This window comes from Lissotriton helveticus, chromosome 10 (genome assembly GCF_964261635.1).
Source record: "Lissotriton helveticus chromosome 10, aLisHel1.1, whole genome shotgun sequence".
Lineage (NCBI taxonomy): Eukaryota > Metazoa > Chordata > Amphibia > Caudata > Salamandridae > Lissotriton > Lissotriton helveticus.
In genome coordinates this window covers 916,055,175-916,074,505 of record NC_136071.1, presented here as the reverse complement: position 1 = coordinate 916,074,505, position 19,331 = coordinate 916,055,175, and the positions used below count along the sequence as shown (strand labels likewise).

Sequence of the window (19,331 nt, the reverse complement as noted above, 5' to 3'; positions counted from 1 at the left end):
ATCGCAGGACATACGCTTCACCCTATCTTCATGGGAAGCAACAGAGTCAAGTACAGCCCCATCACTGAACTCACCTGGACTGTCCACTTCATCGTCCACTTCACCATCACAGTCCCCCTCAAGCACCACCACCAAACCACCCAACACCTCTCACTGAATCTGGAACGAAGTATCGGAGAGCCAATGGACCAACACCCTCAACCCTTTCCCCTGCACACTTCTACCAACCAAGACAGGCTGTCACAAACTTCTCCACCTGGATAACTGATTGTGCTGACAGAGTTTCCCTGATCAAACCCACCAAACCAAAGAGACCCTTCAAACAGGCTAGCTGGTGCACCACAGAACTAAGAACCACTAAACGCATCAGCAACTCGAAAGAAAGTGACGCACCAGAAAAAATGCAACAGACAGACCGCCTGGAATATTACATAGAAATAAAGCCTCTAGTCAATTCCTCTTCGCATACACCTTACTGGGACCAGAAAAAAGAGCAGCAAAATTATTAAGACAATAGCCCAAAAGTGAACTGAAGAAATCAGCATCAACTAAAGGCTAGTTGGAAACATCCTCTGAAAGTGAATGTGCTCTCCATAAGAAAAGCATGTGCGTCTTGCAAACGTCTGTGAGATCATGCATTTTGTAGAAGATATTTGTTTGTTTTTATGAATGTTTGCCTCACCATGTTAGCTACTTACAAGCATGCCCCACTTTCAACAATGCTTAAATCCTGCTGTACTTCTCTACCAAGACACTATGGAATCAGCCCTACATGTTGACTAATAGGAGCTACACTGTTTGTTCCATTTGTGGCTATAGCAGGAGGTGTTTTAACCAGCTTTCTCAACTAGCGATACTTCAGGTATTTCCCCAAAGTGCTGCATATATTGGGCCCAGTATGTTGCTAACTAATGTTGCTCCTCATAGTGGGCACTGTAAAGTCAGCTTCAGTGCCTCGCTATATTGATACCAGGATTAGATAGTTATCTACTATTCAAGTTATGCAGGTTTATGGCATCGAAATATAAGCTACTGTTAAATGCTAGTATGGAAAAGGCCTCTGCTTCAAACTTTGCAGTGAGCTCTTATAAAGTTTTGAAATAGCAGCAGCCCTATTATTCAAGTATAACCTTCTTGGTGGTTCAAAGCATCCTCGTTAGGCAGGAGTCTCTTTTGTGATGTATTTATTGTTTTGCTGGTGTGAGTATCTTGCACAAATGCTTTACACATTGCATCTGGGATAAGCCTGACTGCTCTGTGCCAAGCTACCAAGGGGATGAGTACATGTTATCATTGGTGTATAACTTACTTGCCCTGACTAGAGCGGTAGATTCTGCCTGCGTAATGCATACCCTAGACAACCAGAAACTCCATTTCAAACAGCCACTACTTGTTAATTTGGGCTTCGCAGTCAGAACATTCCTTCCCATCCTTGTCTTTCGTGTGAATGCCAAAAGTATTCTGAAAATATACTCTATTTTACTCAAACATCTTCCTTGAGAGCAGTGATCTGCTTCTACCATGCTCACAATGGTGGCATGTGAGCTGTAATGGACAAACTGCATATTCTGGTTCTGGAAATGTGTGGTAGGAATGGAGATTTCCATAATCAGCAACACTGAGAAGAATTTTTGGTAAGCTACCTGGGTCTGGTTATTATGGTAGAGGAAAAGATGAGATTTTATAGGTCAGAGTCAATGTTGAATTGGATGCTGTATTGCTTAGAAAGACTGTGGGTTGTGAGGTTTCCGAAAATAGGCACTAGGTGTGGATTTGCCTTAAGCCTTAAGAAAACATGGGAGCTTCAAGTGGTAGCCATTGCATATCTTTCCTTTGTCAGGTTGAGTAACCACCTGCCAATGCAAATCTTCTGGATCTAAGTGTGAAAGGGGAAGTTAGCTTAATGGCGCCTGGTTCTCTACAAGAAGACTATTGTGAAAGATGAGGATTGATGTGATACATGCATGTGTGTGTTGGGGGGGGCACTTTATATGCAGGGCCGACTGGGAACTCAACGCACCCCTGGCAATTTTGACAAATGGCCCACACCCAAGGGGGGCGATTAGGGGCAGCCTGAAGCACTGCTGCTTAACAAAACTGGCCCCCAGCACTTCTACTTTTGTTACTGGTAGACAATATTGCAGCATTGCTGCAAAGCCGGCTCCCAGTAACAAAACAGAACCCCCACTACTCCAAAACTGGCCCCCACCCTTGCAGCCTGCCGGGCAAATGTCTAATGGCTTCTACGGTCAGTCTGGTCCTTTTTATATGTAATGCTGCTTGGGTCAGGTAATAACAGGCTAAAGGAGTTAGATGTTGAGTGTCTCCACATATAGTTTTTAAAACCCTGTAATTTTTTATAGCCATCTTGTACTGTGCTTGAATAAAAAGACAGGCTATAACGGTACCTTTAAGGCTTGTAACAGGTAACAGTGAATTCATGAATACAATTAAGAGTCCGCTTGTTTCCCTTTCAGAATAGCAATCTTAAAGCAGCTCGGTTGCAGTACAATGTTGAAAAGTAGGAATGCTACCTAGGCATTGACATTTTAGTCACAGCAGACTTTGACATCATGACTAATGTGAGTTATTCTTTTGGATCACTTATTTAAAGTATGGACGTCTATGTTTTAATTAATCAGAAAACTGTTAGAAAAAATATTTTTTTAAATTGTTCTTTCACAACTTTGTGATTTCTTTAAAATGAGTTGGAGGGCTTATGAACCCTAGGACGTTTATAAAATGTACAAAAAATAAAACCACGGGAGTACATTTCCTGTCAGTTAGGGTTGTCGAATAATCTTTTGCAACGTGCACCACATTAAGGGGGAAATTCTTCACCCAAACAGCTTTTGAAAGAAAATACTCCCGTGAAAATTATTTGTAGAAATAATGTCCTGCTAGTAAGCAAACTGCTAAAAGTGCAAAGCTTGTCAAGTTACACAACTTCGAAGGCAAAGGTTGAAAATGTGCACACGCCTACTTTAAATGATGCAGTGAAAATACAATACATTCTACTTACCTTTAAAGTTACTTTTGAGAAAAGGATCTTTCTAGCCAGGCTAGAAAGCGCTTACCTTTTTTTGTTAAATACTTACTATTTTTGGAAGAATGAGTGAATCAATTTTAAGAAATATTTTACTTATTACAGATTTCTAGAACATAACGTTTCAAAATAATGTTGAAAGGATTCTAGATAGACAGTTTATTTAAACAACCATCAACATATAACCAATACATCTACGATTAAACACTATTTACCAATGAATTAACCCAAACCCAAATTTATCCAATTTACAACTGTGTACATGTGTGTGCAATTTATTTTCCAAACTCCTATATTTATACCTTTAGCCTTGTATATTAATATTAATTGATTTGATAGGTTATGGTTTTTGTAAAAGTTACATTAAATTGGGAAACATTAGTCATAGTTTCATCAAACGTACCTGGTGCCCAGTTGAGATATCTGAATGGACTTCCACCACTCCACTGCCATCCGCTGTTGAAATTAAGGCTATTAAGTCCTATCCACACTGGAGTCTCACCGTTATTTGTTAGTCCTACATTAAAAAATAACAAAAAGTATCTTCGGTAAGTAACATCTTAAGGTACTCAGCTTAACTAACGAGATACCATATTACTTTGGAGAAACTCTTTAGCTGCAAAATTGTTATTCCAAGAAAACACTAGTGATGCTGGCAATGTTAATATGCAAAGATCTGATGATGATCTGCTGGTGTAGAAAGATCTTAATCACAAACAGCTACGCTGAATGCTTAATGTGATGACATTTCTAGTTTTCTATTTGTTAAGACTCCACAATCATTCTACAGGCATGAGTGTTACATTTCCACATCATTCGTTTCATAGCATTTTCTGATATCATTGGTTGGGCAATGTTGAGAAAGAAATCTTATCTCACACAATGTACGGGCATGGTACGAAAGGAAGAAAAAGAGCAAAAACAGAAAGAGAGGGACTAGGAAGCACTGTTGTGTTAAGGCGAGAACCCTCACTCACCCTAGGGTGACATGCCTCATCATAGGGTCCCCTCTTCAACTGGGACCGCAAGAGAGTATCTTCTGGACTCTACCAAATGTTGGTACCACGAGGTTGATCCATACCAGTGAAAGTATGTTTTTCACTTTTCAGATTTTTTATCTCAAGCAGAGTGACTAATAGTTTTGGTCCTGAGGAGTGGCATGAACCTGTGAGGTCTATATAGGCAGAAACATGTTGATCAGATTATAGAATAGGGGAATATCCCTATCCCTATCTCACCAAGCCTGTTGTTTACTCTATCCATTGGTGGTACCAGAATAAAATTTGTGTTTACCCACTAAGAGATAGTTTTAATTTACACACACTTTTTGTTAGCCCTCTGCCTCTCCCTCCCCACAGAAAACAGAACTAGTAGTGCGGTTGACAGCAAAATAAAATGCTCCTCTCCTACGGGAAAGTAGAAGCCAACACTGGGTACCTTGCAGTCTTAGTGTGAAGAAGGGACCCTATGATGATGCATGTCACCCTAGGGGGAGTATGGGTTCTCATCTTAACACAACAGCACTTCCTAGTCCCTCTCTTTCTGTTTTTGCTCTTTTTTTTCTTTTGTACCATCCCCATACATTGTGTGAGATAAGTTAAGTGGAGTAGTACATTGGTTGGTGAGAAGTATTCCAATTAGACCCTCTTTCGTGAGATAACCCCGAGAAAGAAATCTTCCCATAAATTATTCAAGGCAGCCAGTGTATCTGACAGAGAGCCTCAACTTTAATTCAGTTACACAATGTTACCTATCACGCATTTCCATAAATTGATTTATTGCATGATGCCTATTTTGTCTGAAGGAAAATGCTGCATTAAAATATAAGAGCAGGTCATTACAAGTCACTTTTTTGTTCAGAATGTATGAGAAGAACAAAGAGAAGAACGTTTTAAAGATGCAAAACTATGGCAGATTGTCGAGAAGAAGAAATGTATATTTCAAACAAATTAAAAACTGGTCAAACTGTCATAATGTTAAAGTGGATGAATTATTTTTACTGTTCTATCCAGTCTGTCATGCGCATAACTGCCAAGGGTCCAGTGTCATGTGAGAAACATTTAAACAGGTCTGGTCTTTCATCATTCTAGGACCTGCTGCCTTAATTTTACAGTTGTCAGAACTGGACTGTTAATCCCAACATGCAAAATTATCTTGTCCAAGTAGTCCAGGAATGGCTGAAGTTGGCAGACATGATATAGGGTCCAAAGAGACATTAACCCTCTTATGCATGACCATGTGTAGCCAGTGTGTATCACCTTGTAGCCAATGTAACACATCACTTGGTGCACTCATAATGCATAGTATCAAGCCGCTCAAATAGATATCAACCCCTGCTCACATGATGCACAACACTAGTCCTACCCTGACACACATCACCTAGTGGTCTAATGAGACACATGAGTATATCGTCTAGCACTTTGTGGAGCACATTATCCATTGCTCTCCAGATGACCACATAAACCATCCTATGCTTTTTAATAGCAAATCACCCTACGCATCAGCTATCCATAATGATGAATGTAAATGTGTGTGTGTGCTTTGATGGTTCTTGCTCTGTGCGCAAACTAAATGTTTGTTGGCCTTTGTGAACATGGAGCTATGTATCAATGTTGAAAAGGATACACATATTCTTTCTCTGTGTATAAGCCCTACACCAAAGTTGAATATATATATAGGATTTTCAGAACCCACTATTCAAATTCAATTATTAATTTTGAGAAAACGCTTTCAATTCTCAATCCTATATAGCACTGCATATTTTAGTTCAAATCTAGTCTAGGTATATAGTACCTTTTTACTGCATACATAATGTTATTTCAAAATGTTGTCTTTAAATGTTTTTGGGTTTAGTTATTAACTAAAAATGAGGTACATTCTGAATATTACCTGTCTGTAGAGGTGTGCCCATTTAGGCAGTTTCACTTATCCCTGAGGTTTCAAGGTTTTATACATGTTTCCAACTTTTTGAAATTCATGAAGTTGCCACAAATTCTGAAAATGATTCTGTTGATTAAGCATCTTTCAAAATCGAAGTTTTGCAGAATAATTCTTTCTCAATACAGCTTTGGCAGGAGAATTTTTATACAACACAGATGCTTTGGGAGGAAAAATCAACCAAAACGTAATTGACTCAAGAGGCTTATGACGTCACAAAAACTTTGGGTTTTCATGAAGTTGTGAACATTGCACATCCCAGTCAGCGGAAATTATCCTCTGCACATCTATAAGGAACACATTAGTCTCAACAAATGCATTGTCTCGCTTTCAGGAATTACTTCCTTAGATCAAACCTCAGCCCACCGACAAAGTCAATAGAAATAGTTCAGGCGGCCCCCTCCCCACCCCACTAATTTAATTCCATTACTTTTACTTTAACAGACTTGCTTTGTCTGCTGACAATTTGTTTTGTGCATTTGGACTTTAACTTAAATTGTAACTCAATTGTTTAAAATCTATTTAGAAATAATGACTAAAATGTAAAGAGAATGTAAAAGTTAACATAAAAAGTAACAATGCATTAGAAGAATTCAAATTAGTACATTAATGCAACTTTTAAAAAGTGTTTTTTGGTGCTTCCCCCATTCATGCAAAACAACCACTTTACTAATAAAGTAATTTCTTTCAATGCATTAATTACAATTAGATAGAAAAACCTTAATGTTACAATTAATTTTATGATAAGCTATGGAGTTCTAATAATTGTAAATATAATTAAATATACCTAAACCAACTAAACACAGATATAGCAATGAGTTATAGAAGGTTTAGACAGGACATTCCGTAGCTTAGTTTAGATTAAATGAAAATAAGGCAACAGACTTAAGTAAAAAATATTTGTAATGACAGTAATAGGGCATTTTACTACTAATATGGTTAGGATATTGTTAGAGTCCCTTATACATTTGAACAGAGACGGTGCTAGCACACTATAGTTAAAATGAAGGTCTCAATTATGAGGTATAGTAAGCAATAAATAGACCAAGAAGTAGTACACATTAAAATGATATAGTAAAGGTAACTTTTTTAAAGTATGAGGGGATTGCAGTGAAGGTATTTATGGAGTAGAGAGAATTCAATAAAAGTAAAGGCACTCAGGTAACAATAGCGAAATTCTCTTATGTTTTGGTATAATTAGTTTCTAGCACTTATAGAGTGTACACATGCTCCTGGTGTGGCCTGTTGGGGCTTCTTGGCAATCCATGAGTGTGATAACTTATTAGCTGAACTATCATCATTCACCTTTTGAATGGTTGTAAAAGGCTCAAGAACTGGATCATTGACAGAATATCAAAAACAAAAATATTGCATTTACAGAATATCAGAAACACAAATATTATGTGAACAAATTATCATGTGAAAGATATTGAGGACCAAAATATTGGGAACGGAATTGCACATGCTAAGTATACATCCACTATTCTTAACTCCACATCTACGTACCTTGAAGATATAATTATCGTCAAGGTACATATATGTTGAGTTACATATAGTAAAACTTGGCTGACCTATAGAAACGTACCTTTACGATTTCTTTGTCCTTGATATTCTTGACCAAATATTTTGTCCACATGCTGTTTTTTTCTCTGATATTTTGTACCCTCAAGAACTAATACCAGAGTGATGGTGGACCTAAGGGCCAGATGTCCAAAGCATTTTTGCAGTCCCAAATAGGCCGTTTGCATACTTGGGCAGTTTGTGATGCGTTTTCAAATGTACATAAGCACAAATTGAAATTGGAACTTTTAAGTTTAATTTTGTTCTCTTTAAATGTAGCTAATTTTCCGTTAAGGAAAATGGGCTGTGTTTAAAAAAAAGTTTGCTTTATTTAAAAGTAATCACAGATATGGTAGTCTGCTACCCCCTGCAGGCTACCATTAGTGTGATGGCTGTTATAATGAGGAAACCTCAGGGTAATATCTTTTGGAAAATTTAGAAAATGTGGCACCATTACCTTTAATTACCATTACGCTTGTTTCCGCTCAAGGTGATGAATCTTGGACACCGTATTTTGGCCAAAAAAGTTCTTTATGAACATGGAAACATAATCAAATGCAAATAAACATTTTAGACAATAATGGGAGTTGTGAGTAGTTTTAAATGGATTTCGTTTGTAATTAATATTGAAGAATCTCTGAATCTTCATTCATTAGTCAGGTATCAATCAGGTTACAGAATTGATAATAGAAACATAAAGTTAAAAGAGAGCATATCCTAAATTGCATACAGCACACTCCATAATGGAAAGAATCCCTATTCTAAAAAAATGGGGTCAAAATGATGTCAGTCAGAATTCATGAAGAGTTCAAGAACAGAAGCAAGAGTGAGATTAGCATTAAGCTAAATCAATTTTTACAATAATTACTGAATCTCCCATAAAGAGAAATAAAGATAGAACAAATAAGTCTTAGCAAGTCAGTTAGTCAAAGGATAAAGTTTGGGGATTTTAATAAAAGTTAGAATGAAACAAAACATGCTTCTAGTCTGCCTTTGTTTGCCTCCGTTCTGCACTCCATCAAGGTCTGCCCTCTCCTTCCCTGCATCTGAAAATCACATCTGCTCTGCTCCCTTCAGTTCTGCATCGAAGTCTGAAACTCCTATGCAGTCTGCCTCTCGCAAAGGTCTCTGCAAGAGTTCTGAAACTCCTAAACTAGGAACACTTTTGTATCAAAAATAATGTGACAAAGCATGTGGCATGAGGTCCATCTTCATCCAATTGCATTCTACAAAAGACACCTCCACCTGTCTGCTGTCTGCGCAAGTCATTAATCACACAGGTGAGAATTCTTCCCATGACACATTCTGACTTCATCTAACCTTCTTTTAAAGAAACATTTTATTTTAACTAAACACATAACATTAGCTGCAAAAGAACTTATTAATGAAGCAAGAAATATTAAACATAACATGATAATGCAGTTTTAAAGTATGTGTGTTTTCTATTCTCTCTAAAGCAAAGAATTAAATAATGCTTTGTTTAAACATTTCCAGCAACTAAATAGATAAGGCTCCAAGGTTACACGATGTATAAGTTATTGACCTTTGCATCTGTGGTGTTTGGCTTTTAGCATTGTATGCATGCAAAGAAAATGAGATAACAGACATGTGGGTTGTATGATTTACTCAACACTGAGGCCAAATATTAGTACTTCAGTGGTATACATGGCCAAGTGGTGACTGTAATACTGCGCACCTGTTACCAAGCATCTCTGTTTATTTTGTTGTTTGATGACACGACATTGACTTCACTACGTCCTTTGGTGCTATGATAGTTTCTTGAGAATGTGGAGTTGATGAGTCTGTTGAGCTCTATAGCAATTACTGTGTTTGCTGCTTCATAGGATAATTGGTCATAAGAGTTAATAAAGTAGAAATTCACCAGTTGGTATTTTAGAAATTTTTGTAAACTCTTTTTTTTAAAAATTGAAACACATAAACAAACTTAGGTCCCACGTTAGTTAGTGAACATATATCTCCATGGTTTCCTGTCAAGCTAAACCCAATACATCACATAAGGCATCCCACAATCCACAGTCGGTTATTTCAAAACATCACATGACATTGGACTAATATGAGGATACAGTTAATGAGTAAATCAAGACATGTGTTGATTCAGGTTTCAAAGTGATATATTATTAACCGTCTGTGTCTCCATCGTCATCAGGGCTGTCCCCCTCTCACTGCTGTTATTTGCTCTGGCAATGGAGCCCTCGGCTAAACGACTTCAAAAGAGCGAAGAAGAAAGAGGACTTACACTGCATCATGGAGTACATGCAGTCGCCCTTTATGCGGATGATGTCCTCTTGTATATATGTAACATACGCTTGGAAATCCCAGAGATTACTGGTATACTAGAGGAATATAAGAGGACTGGGAATAACTGGTCAAAATCATGTGTCTTTCAGCTTCAGGTAGCTGTCCTTCACAGGAAATACTTGTCAGGAACCACATGGTGAGATGGGAACCTCATATGTTTCGGTATTTGGTGGTAAATATATACCATAACACCCAAGACCTTATGGATCAAAATGTCGCCACTGCCATTTCCCGCCTCCGTCCGCAAATTGCATTCTGAAGCACCCTGTCACTCATGGTGCAGGGTCGCATATCCCTCCCAAAAAATGGTAGTGCGGACCCGGCTCCTGTATTTCTTTCATAACTTCCCGATGTTAATATCAAGATCCGCTTTCCATGCCTTACATTCGATGCTGGGATTTTCTTTGTGAACCAAGGGGAGGAGTCGAGTGGCACTGTGCACTGCGCAACTTGCAATTGCCAGTGGATGGGGGGCTTGGGAGCACCAAGTTTGAACATTACGATCTGGCAGCACAGCTGCTGGGGCTGGTGAGGTGGCTGGCAGTGAGGCAGACCAACAAGATAGGCAGACTGTCAGTGACTATAGCAGAGGCTATGATGGAAGAGAAACTGCTCCGAGGAGCGGGGATCCCCCCAGAGGCAAATAACCTAGTACGATTTACCTGCAATATTTTTCAGAGCACATGCAAGTTATGGCATGCCTGATACTGTATACCCTGGCAATAGGGATCTTTGCCATTTCAGGAACTCAAAGGGTGGGATGGCCTGGTGACGTGGCCAGGTCCGGAGTAGGAACCCTTAGGGATCTGTTCCGAGAGGTTGTGCTCATGCCCTTTGCCCCACTATAATATGAATATGAGTTGCCAGCAGGCCACTTTCTGGCCTATGGCAGATTGATAGCTGAGTTGGGCAGTCTATGGAATGTCACAGACAAGCAACCCGAGTGACATCCCCTTGTACACACTTTGCACATTATGGGAGGTGGCCGCAGCCTGGTCACTTGATTTTCCAAGGTGTTAGCGCACACGATAACTGATCCCCTACTAGGGGCGTGTAGAGGCTGGGAGAGAGATATAGGTAAGGACTTGACACCCAAAGAGCGGGAAAGAGCCACACACTATCCACAAAAAAGTGTCCCGCAAAGCTAAGTTCGACAATATTCAACATAACATATTGCATAGAGCTTACATCACCCGTCAGCCTCCACAAAATATTTCAGGCCTCCCACCTCTGCCATAGATTTCATGCACACAATGCAAATTTAGCACATATGTTGTGGATTTGCCCAGCAGCAGCAACATTGTGGAGAATGTGCTACAGACACACTTGCAACACTGACAGGCCGAACAGCCCTACATACACTAGAAGGGCCGATACTAGGCCTCTATATAAGAAGACAATCCCAAAAGGTGACCACCCGATTCATAGACCTAGCACTACTTATAGTGACCGTCTTGATAGCAATGCACTGGAAAGCACATACCCTCTCGAGTGAACAGCACTGGCAAGCAGCAACATTGAAATGGAGTAGGTTGGAAGTAGTTGCACTAAGGAGACAAGAGATTAAAGGGATTAAGAAGAATTCCCATAGCGGGATTGTGGGAGAACATGCTGCAAGAGCTACAACTACTGTACAATACCCAATCAGAAGAACAGGTGATAAGTAATCCTTAAGAGCGCATCTGCAAAATTTCACTCATCCCATCTTGTCATCGACACCCCCAATAGTATTCCCCACGTCCCAAGGACCCCCTGCCGCGAACCACGTCACATGACCACCCAGTAATACAAAACACCCTTGGAAGGAGAGGTGATGAGGGGGTATGCATACTGGCACACTATAGAAGTAGATTCACATTTAGATGGGTGGGATGAGCCTCAAAGAAGAGAGATGAGTAAGGCCTGCAGACACCTAGAAAGTGATTCCGCTGCTGAGATCTGAAGTTGGAGTTGATTATTAAAAACTGTATATGCCATATTGAACCATTTACTCCTGGTAATATCCCATGATGACCACACATATAATCTTAAAAATACTTTATACTATGATATTCCACATATTGTATTGTAATGTGACAAAACTAATAAAAATGGTTTCCCCAAAAAATCAGTATCTCCATCTTTTTATTCGGGACACTCTCAGGAACCAGGAAACAATACCACAATCTCACCCACAGTTCTATATCTTCCTGTAACTTCTCATCAGTTCTACTACTGTTCATTTGAATCTCTTCTGCCAGAGACCACTCAGTAACATGCCTTTCCCAGTGGGCAAGCAAGGGTGCCCCATCCATGTAATAGCCACGCCTCATCTAGCCAATTCCCTTTGGGTCTTGCCTTATTACCCAGCAGGCAAAACTGAGGTGTGAGAGTTCCATGCACTGCCATGGTGTGTGTAAATCTATCCAATACCTGGATCCAGAAATCGTGCACTAACGGGCAGCCCCAGGCCAAATGCAGAAAATCTGCGCCATCAATGTCACAATAAGGGCAGGAGAAGGCTAAAAGTCAAAATCACCCCTAGTGTGACAGATACAGGAGGGGCCACCGGGTAAGTCCTCCAAGTCTCCCTGGCGAGTGCGGCCAGTCCTGCATACTGAGAAAAAAGGCCAGGTCCCACACTGAAAATCTGCTCATGAAATATTGCATCTGAACCTTTTTTTGAGTGAGCAACCATAATCCCCAGGCAACAGAATCTACCCATCTCACAACAAAAGCCCAGATCAGGGAGACGTTCCACCGCGGTCCCAACCAATGCCAAGAGAGGGAAAACCAAAGACTTCTTCAGATTTAAATGCAGATCGGAGATCGCTGCAAAGTCATCAAGGATACAAAGCTGTAAACCCAAGTATTCCAGTGGGGCCCTAAAATATAACAGCGTGGCATCTGCATACAGCAATTTCAAGTGTTTTGCCACCACCACAGGTATGCCCCACAAAGTCATGTCTCTGCAAATTTTTATCACAATGGGCTCTAGTGCCAAAGTGAACATCAAGAACGACAGTGGGCATCTGTGCTGTATGCCCATTCCTAACTCCCAGCCCTTATATTGAGTGGGCCAAACCTAAACTATGCATTTTATATGAAAGTGAATGTTTACGTTATGAGCTTCTCCCTTTCTGCTTTACTCTTGTTAGAGGGTAAGGGATTGATGTGTATGGCCTTTGGAATTCTTTTTTTGTTTCAGGTGACTTTGGTGGTTGGTATGCCTAATGTGCACTGTTGCGATGGCTGCATTGGTTTACAGTGGTGAAGGTTCATTATTTGAGTGCTGTAAGAAGTATGAAGGCATTCTGGTTTTGTTTCACAGTGACATGTTGCCATCTGTACCTAATGTGTTTTGTGGTGTTTGTGGCATGGTGTATAGATTAGGAAAGGGTGTGGTAACGGAGCTTAAGGTTTGCTTTTTAGCCAAATGTATTTTTTTTCATCACATTAAATTACATTCAAATGCCCAGACATGCCAGATGAATATATCTAGATTGCAAACAAAACCAGTGGCTTACAAAGTACTGAAAGGAGTCAATGTCTCTCACATTGTCATTGATCTATAAAAGATGCCCCTAGCAGTAATTCTGGCCAATCACAACATGGGAAATTAGACAGTCCACTAATGACTTTCACCTTTACTTGAACCCTCAACAAGATAGAGCATCACTCAGCTCTAAGAATGGCTCTCGCTGCTCCAAGCCTGAATGTTGAGTCCCCACCTGAAATTGAACCCCACCAAGAGTAAGTTAATTCTTCATTGCCAACAAAGGCAAACATATTCAAGTCCAAGAATGACTTTGTTATATGAACCTGAATGGGCTCACACCACATTCAACACCAAACACGTAGGGACATATTTACTACTAAAGTGACGGAGCGCTGTGTTAAGCCAAGAAGGCTAACGCCATGCTCCGTCATTTTAGAAACCCAAGGCTGCACCATATTACCAACAACTTGGCGCAGTCCTGTGTTTCACCCTACCCTGGTGCTAAATTTAGCTGCCCGGCGCCTGTGCAGGCACCCTTGCACCACAGTGCAAGGATGCCTGTGTTGAGGGTACAATTGTTTATGTGCAGGCAGGTGTCCCTTCCTGCACTTAAACAATCATCAATGGCAATTTGTAACTTCTATGTGTGCTGCATTGAGCAGCACACAGAGAAGGTGCAAATTGTTATTTTGTCAATGATTGTATATGTGCATGAAGGGACACTTTCCTGCACATAAACAGTCATGCATGGTAATTTGCTGTTCCTATGTGTGCTTCACAATGCAGCACACATAGAGACAGCAAGAATTAGGAGAAATAAAGCATTTTTCCTCGTTGCGCCATGTTAAGACCACGTTTTCCCTGGTCTTAATAGAATGTGCGTTAAAGTGATGTTCCCGTGGCAATAGGAGCTTGTAAATTTGCCCCAAAGTCCCTTGACTATATAAATATCACAGCCTGGTTTACACATTTTACTCTGTTTTGTGACTGAGAATTAAAGCATTTTTAATTCTCCTGGGGTGTATCTCACTACCACCAGGGTCAATATGCCATCAACTTTACCAAATATAGTCAGTCTATTGTGGATTTTGGCTCATGAACCTGCCGCGGCCCGTACAGGTAAGAGCGGTGTGGCTGGGTGGGGGGAATTTCGACAGCGAAGAAAAATTATTTATTTCTTTTCTTTTCTTGTGTTGTCGTCAGTCAAAACCCCCCCAACACCTGGCCCGATTGCCTCATCACTCCTACCTGCACGGGCCGCGGTTGGTTCATGAACCAAAATCCAGAAAACAGTAAAATCTGGTTCACCTCAGGATGTTCTACCCACTAAGAAATCTTCTCTGCTTCATAAGCAGTTGGTTCCCTTGATCTTCCCTATCCTTCTTAATTCCTCCCTGACCATAGGCATATTGCCTACTGAATGGAAAGCCGCCTAAATAATTCCAATCAGGAAAAAACCCAATGCTCCTCTGGAAGATCTATCCAATTACCGTCCTATTTCCTTGCTACCCTACTTAAGTACACTCCTGGAGAAACATGTGAACATCTTTCACACTTTATGGAAGCAATAGGAGGTTTTGATCCTTCACAGTCTGGTTTCCGTCCCAGATTCAGTATGGAGACAGCATTAATTGCAGTCACTGATAACCTCCGATATTTCCTAGATAATGGACATGCAGTACTGTAAGTGCTGCTGGATCTGTCAGCAGCGTTTGACATGATATTCCATCCCATTCTTCTATCTAGATTAAGAAATGTTGGTATCCAAAATAGAGCTTACCAGTGGCTGTTTAGCTTTCTAAATAACCTCACTCAAACTGTAAATCTGGGCACTTTCCAATCCCCCACAGCAAAGCTGACCAAAGGCGTACCCCAAGGATCTTGCTTAAATCCAGTGCTTAATTTGTGCCGGTGCTTTCCGGTGCTTAGCAACGGCACCTATTTGACAGGGCCAGCTCTACATACACCCCCACGCAACTCTGAGACTGCACTTCATATAAATAGTCATATGGTAGGTAGGCAATGTGTGTCAGTATATAAAACTAAATTATCATTCACATTTGACTCCACAGACCTCGAATTCCAATAATGCCGATGATGACGCATTTCAAATTTGCTCTAATCGGCACAAAGCCACAGCGGATAGCCAGCGGCCCTTCAGTGTTGCTGCCAATGGGTGGGCCGCGGCCCCAGGATACTGATTGAGCAGGGGGCTGAGTTTTGTGTTCTGCTGGGTTGGGTTGTGCTCTGCGGCAGGCAGCATGTGTGTGTATTTATTTCAGTATGCCACACCTTGGCACACTCATGCGCACGTTTGTCTTCGCCATTACTTATCAGGGTTCACAGGCTGTTGGTTGCTGTGCAGGCAGCAGCAAGCCCAGGCTGCCTATTGAATAAAGGCAGGCAGGCCAGTGCCCTGCCGCCCACCACCACCAGCAAACCATAAGTAGCAACGCTGCTTTTTTTAAAAAATTTGGAGCGTGTTGTTTGGAGTGACACTGCCTGAAACTGACAGTCAATGGGCGTGGTAGCGTAGGCTAGCTCCTGCTCCCGTTCGGTGATTAAGTCCAGCCCTCCGGGGTTAACTTTAGAGGCCCTGCAGGCTGCACCGGCCCTGCTGCCCTTCATCCAGCAGACCAGCCTTCTCCTCGCACTGGCAGTCAGTAGAGTAGGTTTCTGCGTGTTTTCCTCACCTGGGCCAGTGGTCTCCCAGGCAACGTTGGGTCATGGCTGCGAGGCTGGGGCCCCTACCCCTATGCTTTCAGCGGTACCGTAAAACATGGCTGTGCGGCCTACTTGGGACCCCTGCCATGGCATTGTACTTGCACATGGACAGTGCTGACTGCGGAGGCATGATTGCTCAGGGCAGGCCTTGGACAGTGGACTTCACAGTTCACTTCATGTGAGTCCAAGCCGGTATGCCCTGAGCAATCATGCCTCCGGCACCGGCACCGTCCATGTGCAAGTACATTGTCATAGTCTACTGTTGCGGGACCCATGCCAGTAGGGGCTGTGGCCCCCAATATGCCTTGCAGTCCCAACCATATTTTACTGCAGCTGCTCAATGTATACTATCAGAACCAGTATGCATACTGCAATAGTGCACCTTCCAGTGGCAAAATAGGCAACACATGTATTAATTATGTGTTTCTAAAACGTGCAGTCAGTATTTTTATGGGTACTGTATATGTACATCACTGACATACTTTTAAAACTTGAAGTGCGTTTTTGTTAGAGAATTTTCATAACCCCAGACAATGTGTGTGTTCACTAGAGCACCGTGAAAACTGGGGAAAGTAGATTATATTTAGAGGTGAAACCGGTATCTCATTATGAAAAACTGCATAGTGCTTAGAGGCTCTATGCAAACTAGAACTCATATGGGAGGAGAGGCATTAAAATCCTAACCATGCCTGTAAAAATATTGCCCACAAGAGCACAACAACTGTGTTTAATAAGTCAAAATATATTTTAAAAAAGTCTGAATTGTTTCACTTTTAGGACTGAGGTGGTATGTAGTTGTGTGGGTACTGTCACTGGCAGGGGCAATGGGTGGTGCAGGCTGTCATGATCTCCTGAAAAGTTCCCAGGCACTTTTTGTTTTACAAATTAAGCACGGGTAGAGCAAATAGTCAGTGGGTGGGGCCACCGGTGAAAGTGTGTGTGACCTCCTCAAAATATGAGAGCACCTGCACCTCATATTTTACAAATTAAGCACTGCTTAAATCCCACATTGTTTAACATTTATGTGGCCCCTCTTGCAGATCTTCTTAGGAACCAGGGTTTCATCCCTATTTCTTAAGCGGATGACACCCAGCTCCTAATGGCGTTTGACAAAAACCCTGCTAATATTCAGTTGGCCTTCTCTGAAGGTATGAATGCAATTTCAGAATGGATGAGAAAAAACTTTCTCCAGTTAAATGCCAGTAAAACAGAAATTATGCTCTTCGGAGAGGTGCCCTTACTCTGGTCCCAAGATTGGTGGCCTAACATTCTAGGTCCCGCCCCTACTCCAAAAGCAGTGGTGAAAAATCTAGGTGTGCATTTATACCATAAACTCTCTATGAAAGAGCAAGTTACAGCCACCATGAGCTCTTGTTTCTATATATTAAGTCTCCTGAGGAAGGCTTTGACAGTCAGGAAAACCTTATTACAGGCTCTTGTCGTATGTCGCCTTGACTACTGCCTTGCCCTCCTAATCTCAGCCATTTAAGCATCACTTAATAGACTCCAGATGGTTCAAAACACCGCCACCCAATTAGTCTCCAATTCTCCACCAAGAACTGCTTTCTTGCCCCTACTCCAGGGACTACACTGGTTGCCTGTTCGGAAGCGGATTTGTTTTAAAACATGCTGTATAGTGCAGAAGCAATGCTCCCAGCTATCTTAGCGATAGACTTATACGCTATCAGCCCTCTAGAACACTCCAATCCAGATCAAAATTGCTCCTTGTGGTCCCTTGGATAAAGAAATCACGTACAGGGGGAAGTCCTTCTACCACTTTGCCCCCTCATACTGGAATCAACTTCTTCATCATCTTCGTGAATGCGCTATCTGCAATTCCGTCGATCTCTCAAAACCAAACTTTTCCAGACTCCCTTGTTGACTGTAACTCCTCTTCAGTCTCCCTATGCTGACCTAATAGCACTCCTATAGCGCGGATACCCCTTTGGGGGTGATTCGGGCGCTCTATAAGACACATAAATAAATAAATAAAGTATCCCTCAATGTAATTTAGCAAACTAGATTGCTGGAAGTATCCTCATCCAATCAATTCAGACTTTTTCTAATTATAAATATTTATGAAATATATATGAACAGATTAACACCAAACTACAACAAGCAATGCACTGCACACCTCCTTGGACACACTGAGTTTTCATAGGTTTGCCTAAGGTGAGAAGCTTTCCATAACTGATTCAAACATTAATAGCTTCTTCACCTTCTGCAAAGAGTTTTCATTATGCTCATGTACACAGATTTCAGAAAATGTTTTCTTAACCTTTTTATGGCTGAGTACTGAGGGATAGGTGCTAGAGGAAGTCGTGGCTTTAGTTTGCGCTGGTTGGGCAGAGCAATGTGGAGACAGAGTGCTAGAGTGACGGGGAGCTGGCTCCAGGGATTTCACTGGAGTGAGTGCTTGTGACATGGAAATGAAGAGCACTTTCGAATGCTTCAGGGATGCTGAGAGCCTACCCTGAAACGCACATTTTTGCAGTAAAATGCGAGGGAATGGTGTTGAAAACAGCTGTGTCTTGGCAGTCTTTCCTCCATGAATCTTCTGAGAAAGTATAACACAAGTGAGATGTACAGAGTAAAATGGGACAGCTGTAAATGAAAAAAACACGTAAGTTAAGGGTGGTGATGTAAGCCCTTGCAGACCCAAGCGTGACATGAAACAAGGTCATGCTGGCATTAGCGTCAGTGCAGGCTGTTGGGTGCAAGGAGGGGGAGAGCTCCTCAGAAGCCGCTGTGGCCTTGCATACCTGTGATGCTGTGGCCAAGCTGACATCCGGTGCTGTGCCCCTAGTAATTGTCTCCAAAGCATGTACCGCACACCGGCGCTCGGTGGAAGACCTATATGTCATGTCTGAAGAATTACTTCTTCATACGTACCCTCTTCCAAGTGGAATGTCACAGTACACATGATATATGCTTGGCAGTGATGTAGTAAAACTGGTCCACAGCCAGCGGGTTAGAGGATGTTGCAGACGCCATGTTGAGGACAGGGAAAAGGAGGAGTCATGGGCAGTTGTTACACTGCACATTCTTTCTCTGCTTCAATGAAATAGTTGCATGTAATGCATCTATCATTTATTATGTCTGGTCTACAATCTTTTTGCCATGAATAGTGCAGATGGCTTTCTACGCAACCTAAACAAATGAATAGTTGGCAAGTTTGTTGTAACTGTGCCTAGTAGTTAGGGCTCCAATGGAAAGCAATGGTGAACATGTGATTTTTGTATGCTCATATCCATAAGTGAGTTTCAT

The 19,331-nt window shown here is 41.4% G+C and overlaps 1 protein-coding gene across 1 annotated transcript in view; it reads right to left on the bottom strand.

Annotated features, from left to right (window-relative positions):
* Positions 1–19,331, bottom strand: part of LOC144784640 (macrophage mannose receptor 1-like) — a 765,034-nt gene that overhangs the window by 571,689 nt on the left and 174,014 nt on the right. Inside the window, exon 5 of the mRNA XM_078663569.1 lies at positions 3,450–3,563. Within this exon, the coding sequence (XP_078519695.1) occupies positions 3,450–3,563 (114 nt within the window). The remainder of the gene's footprint in view (positions 1–3,449; positions 3,564–19,331) is intronic.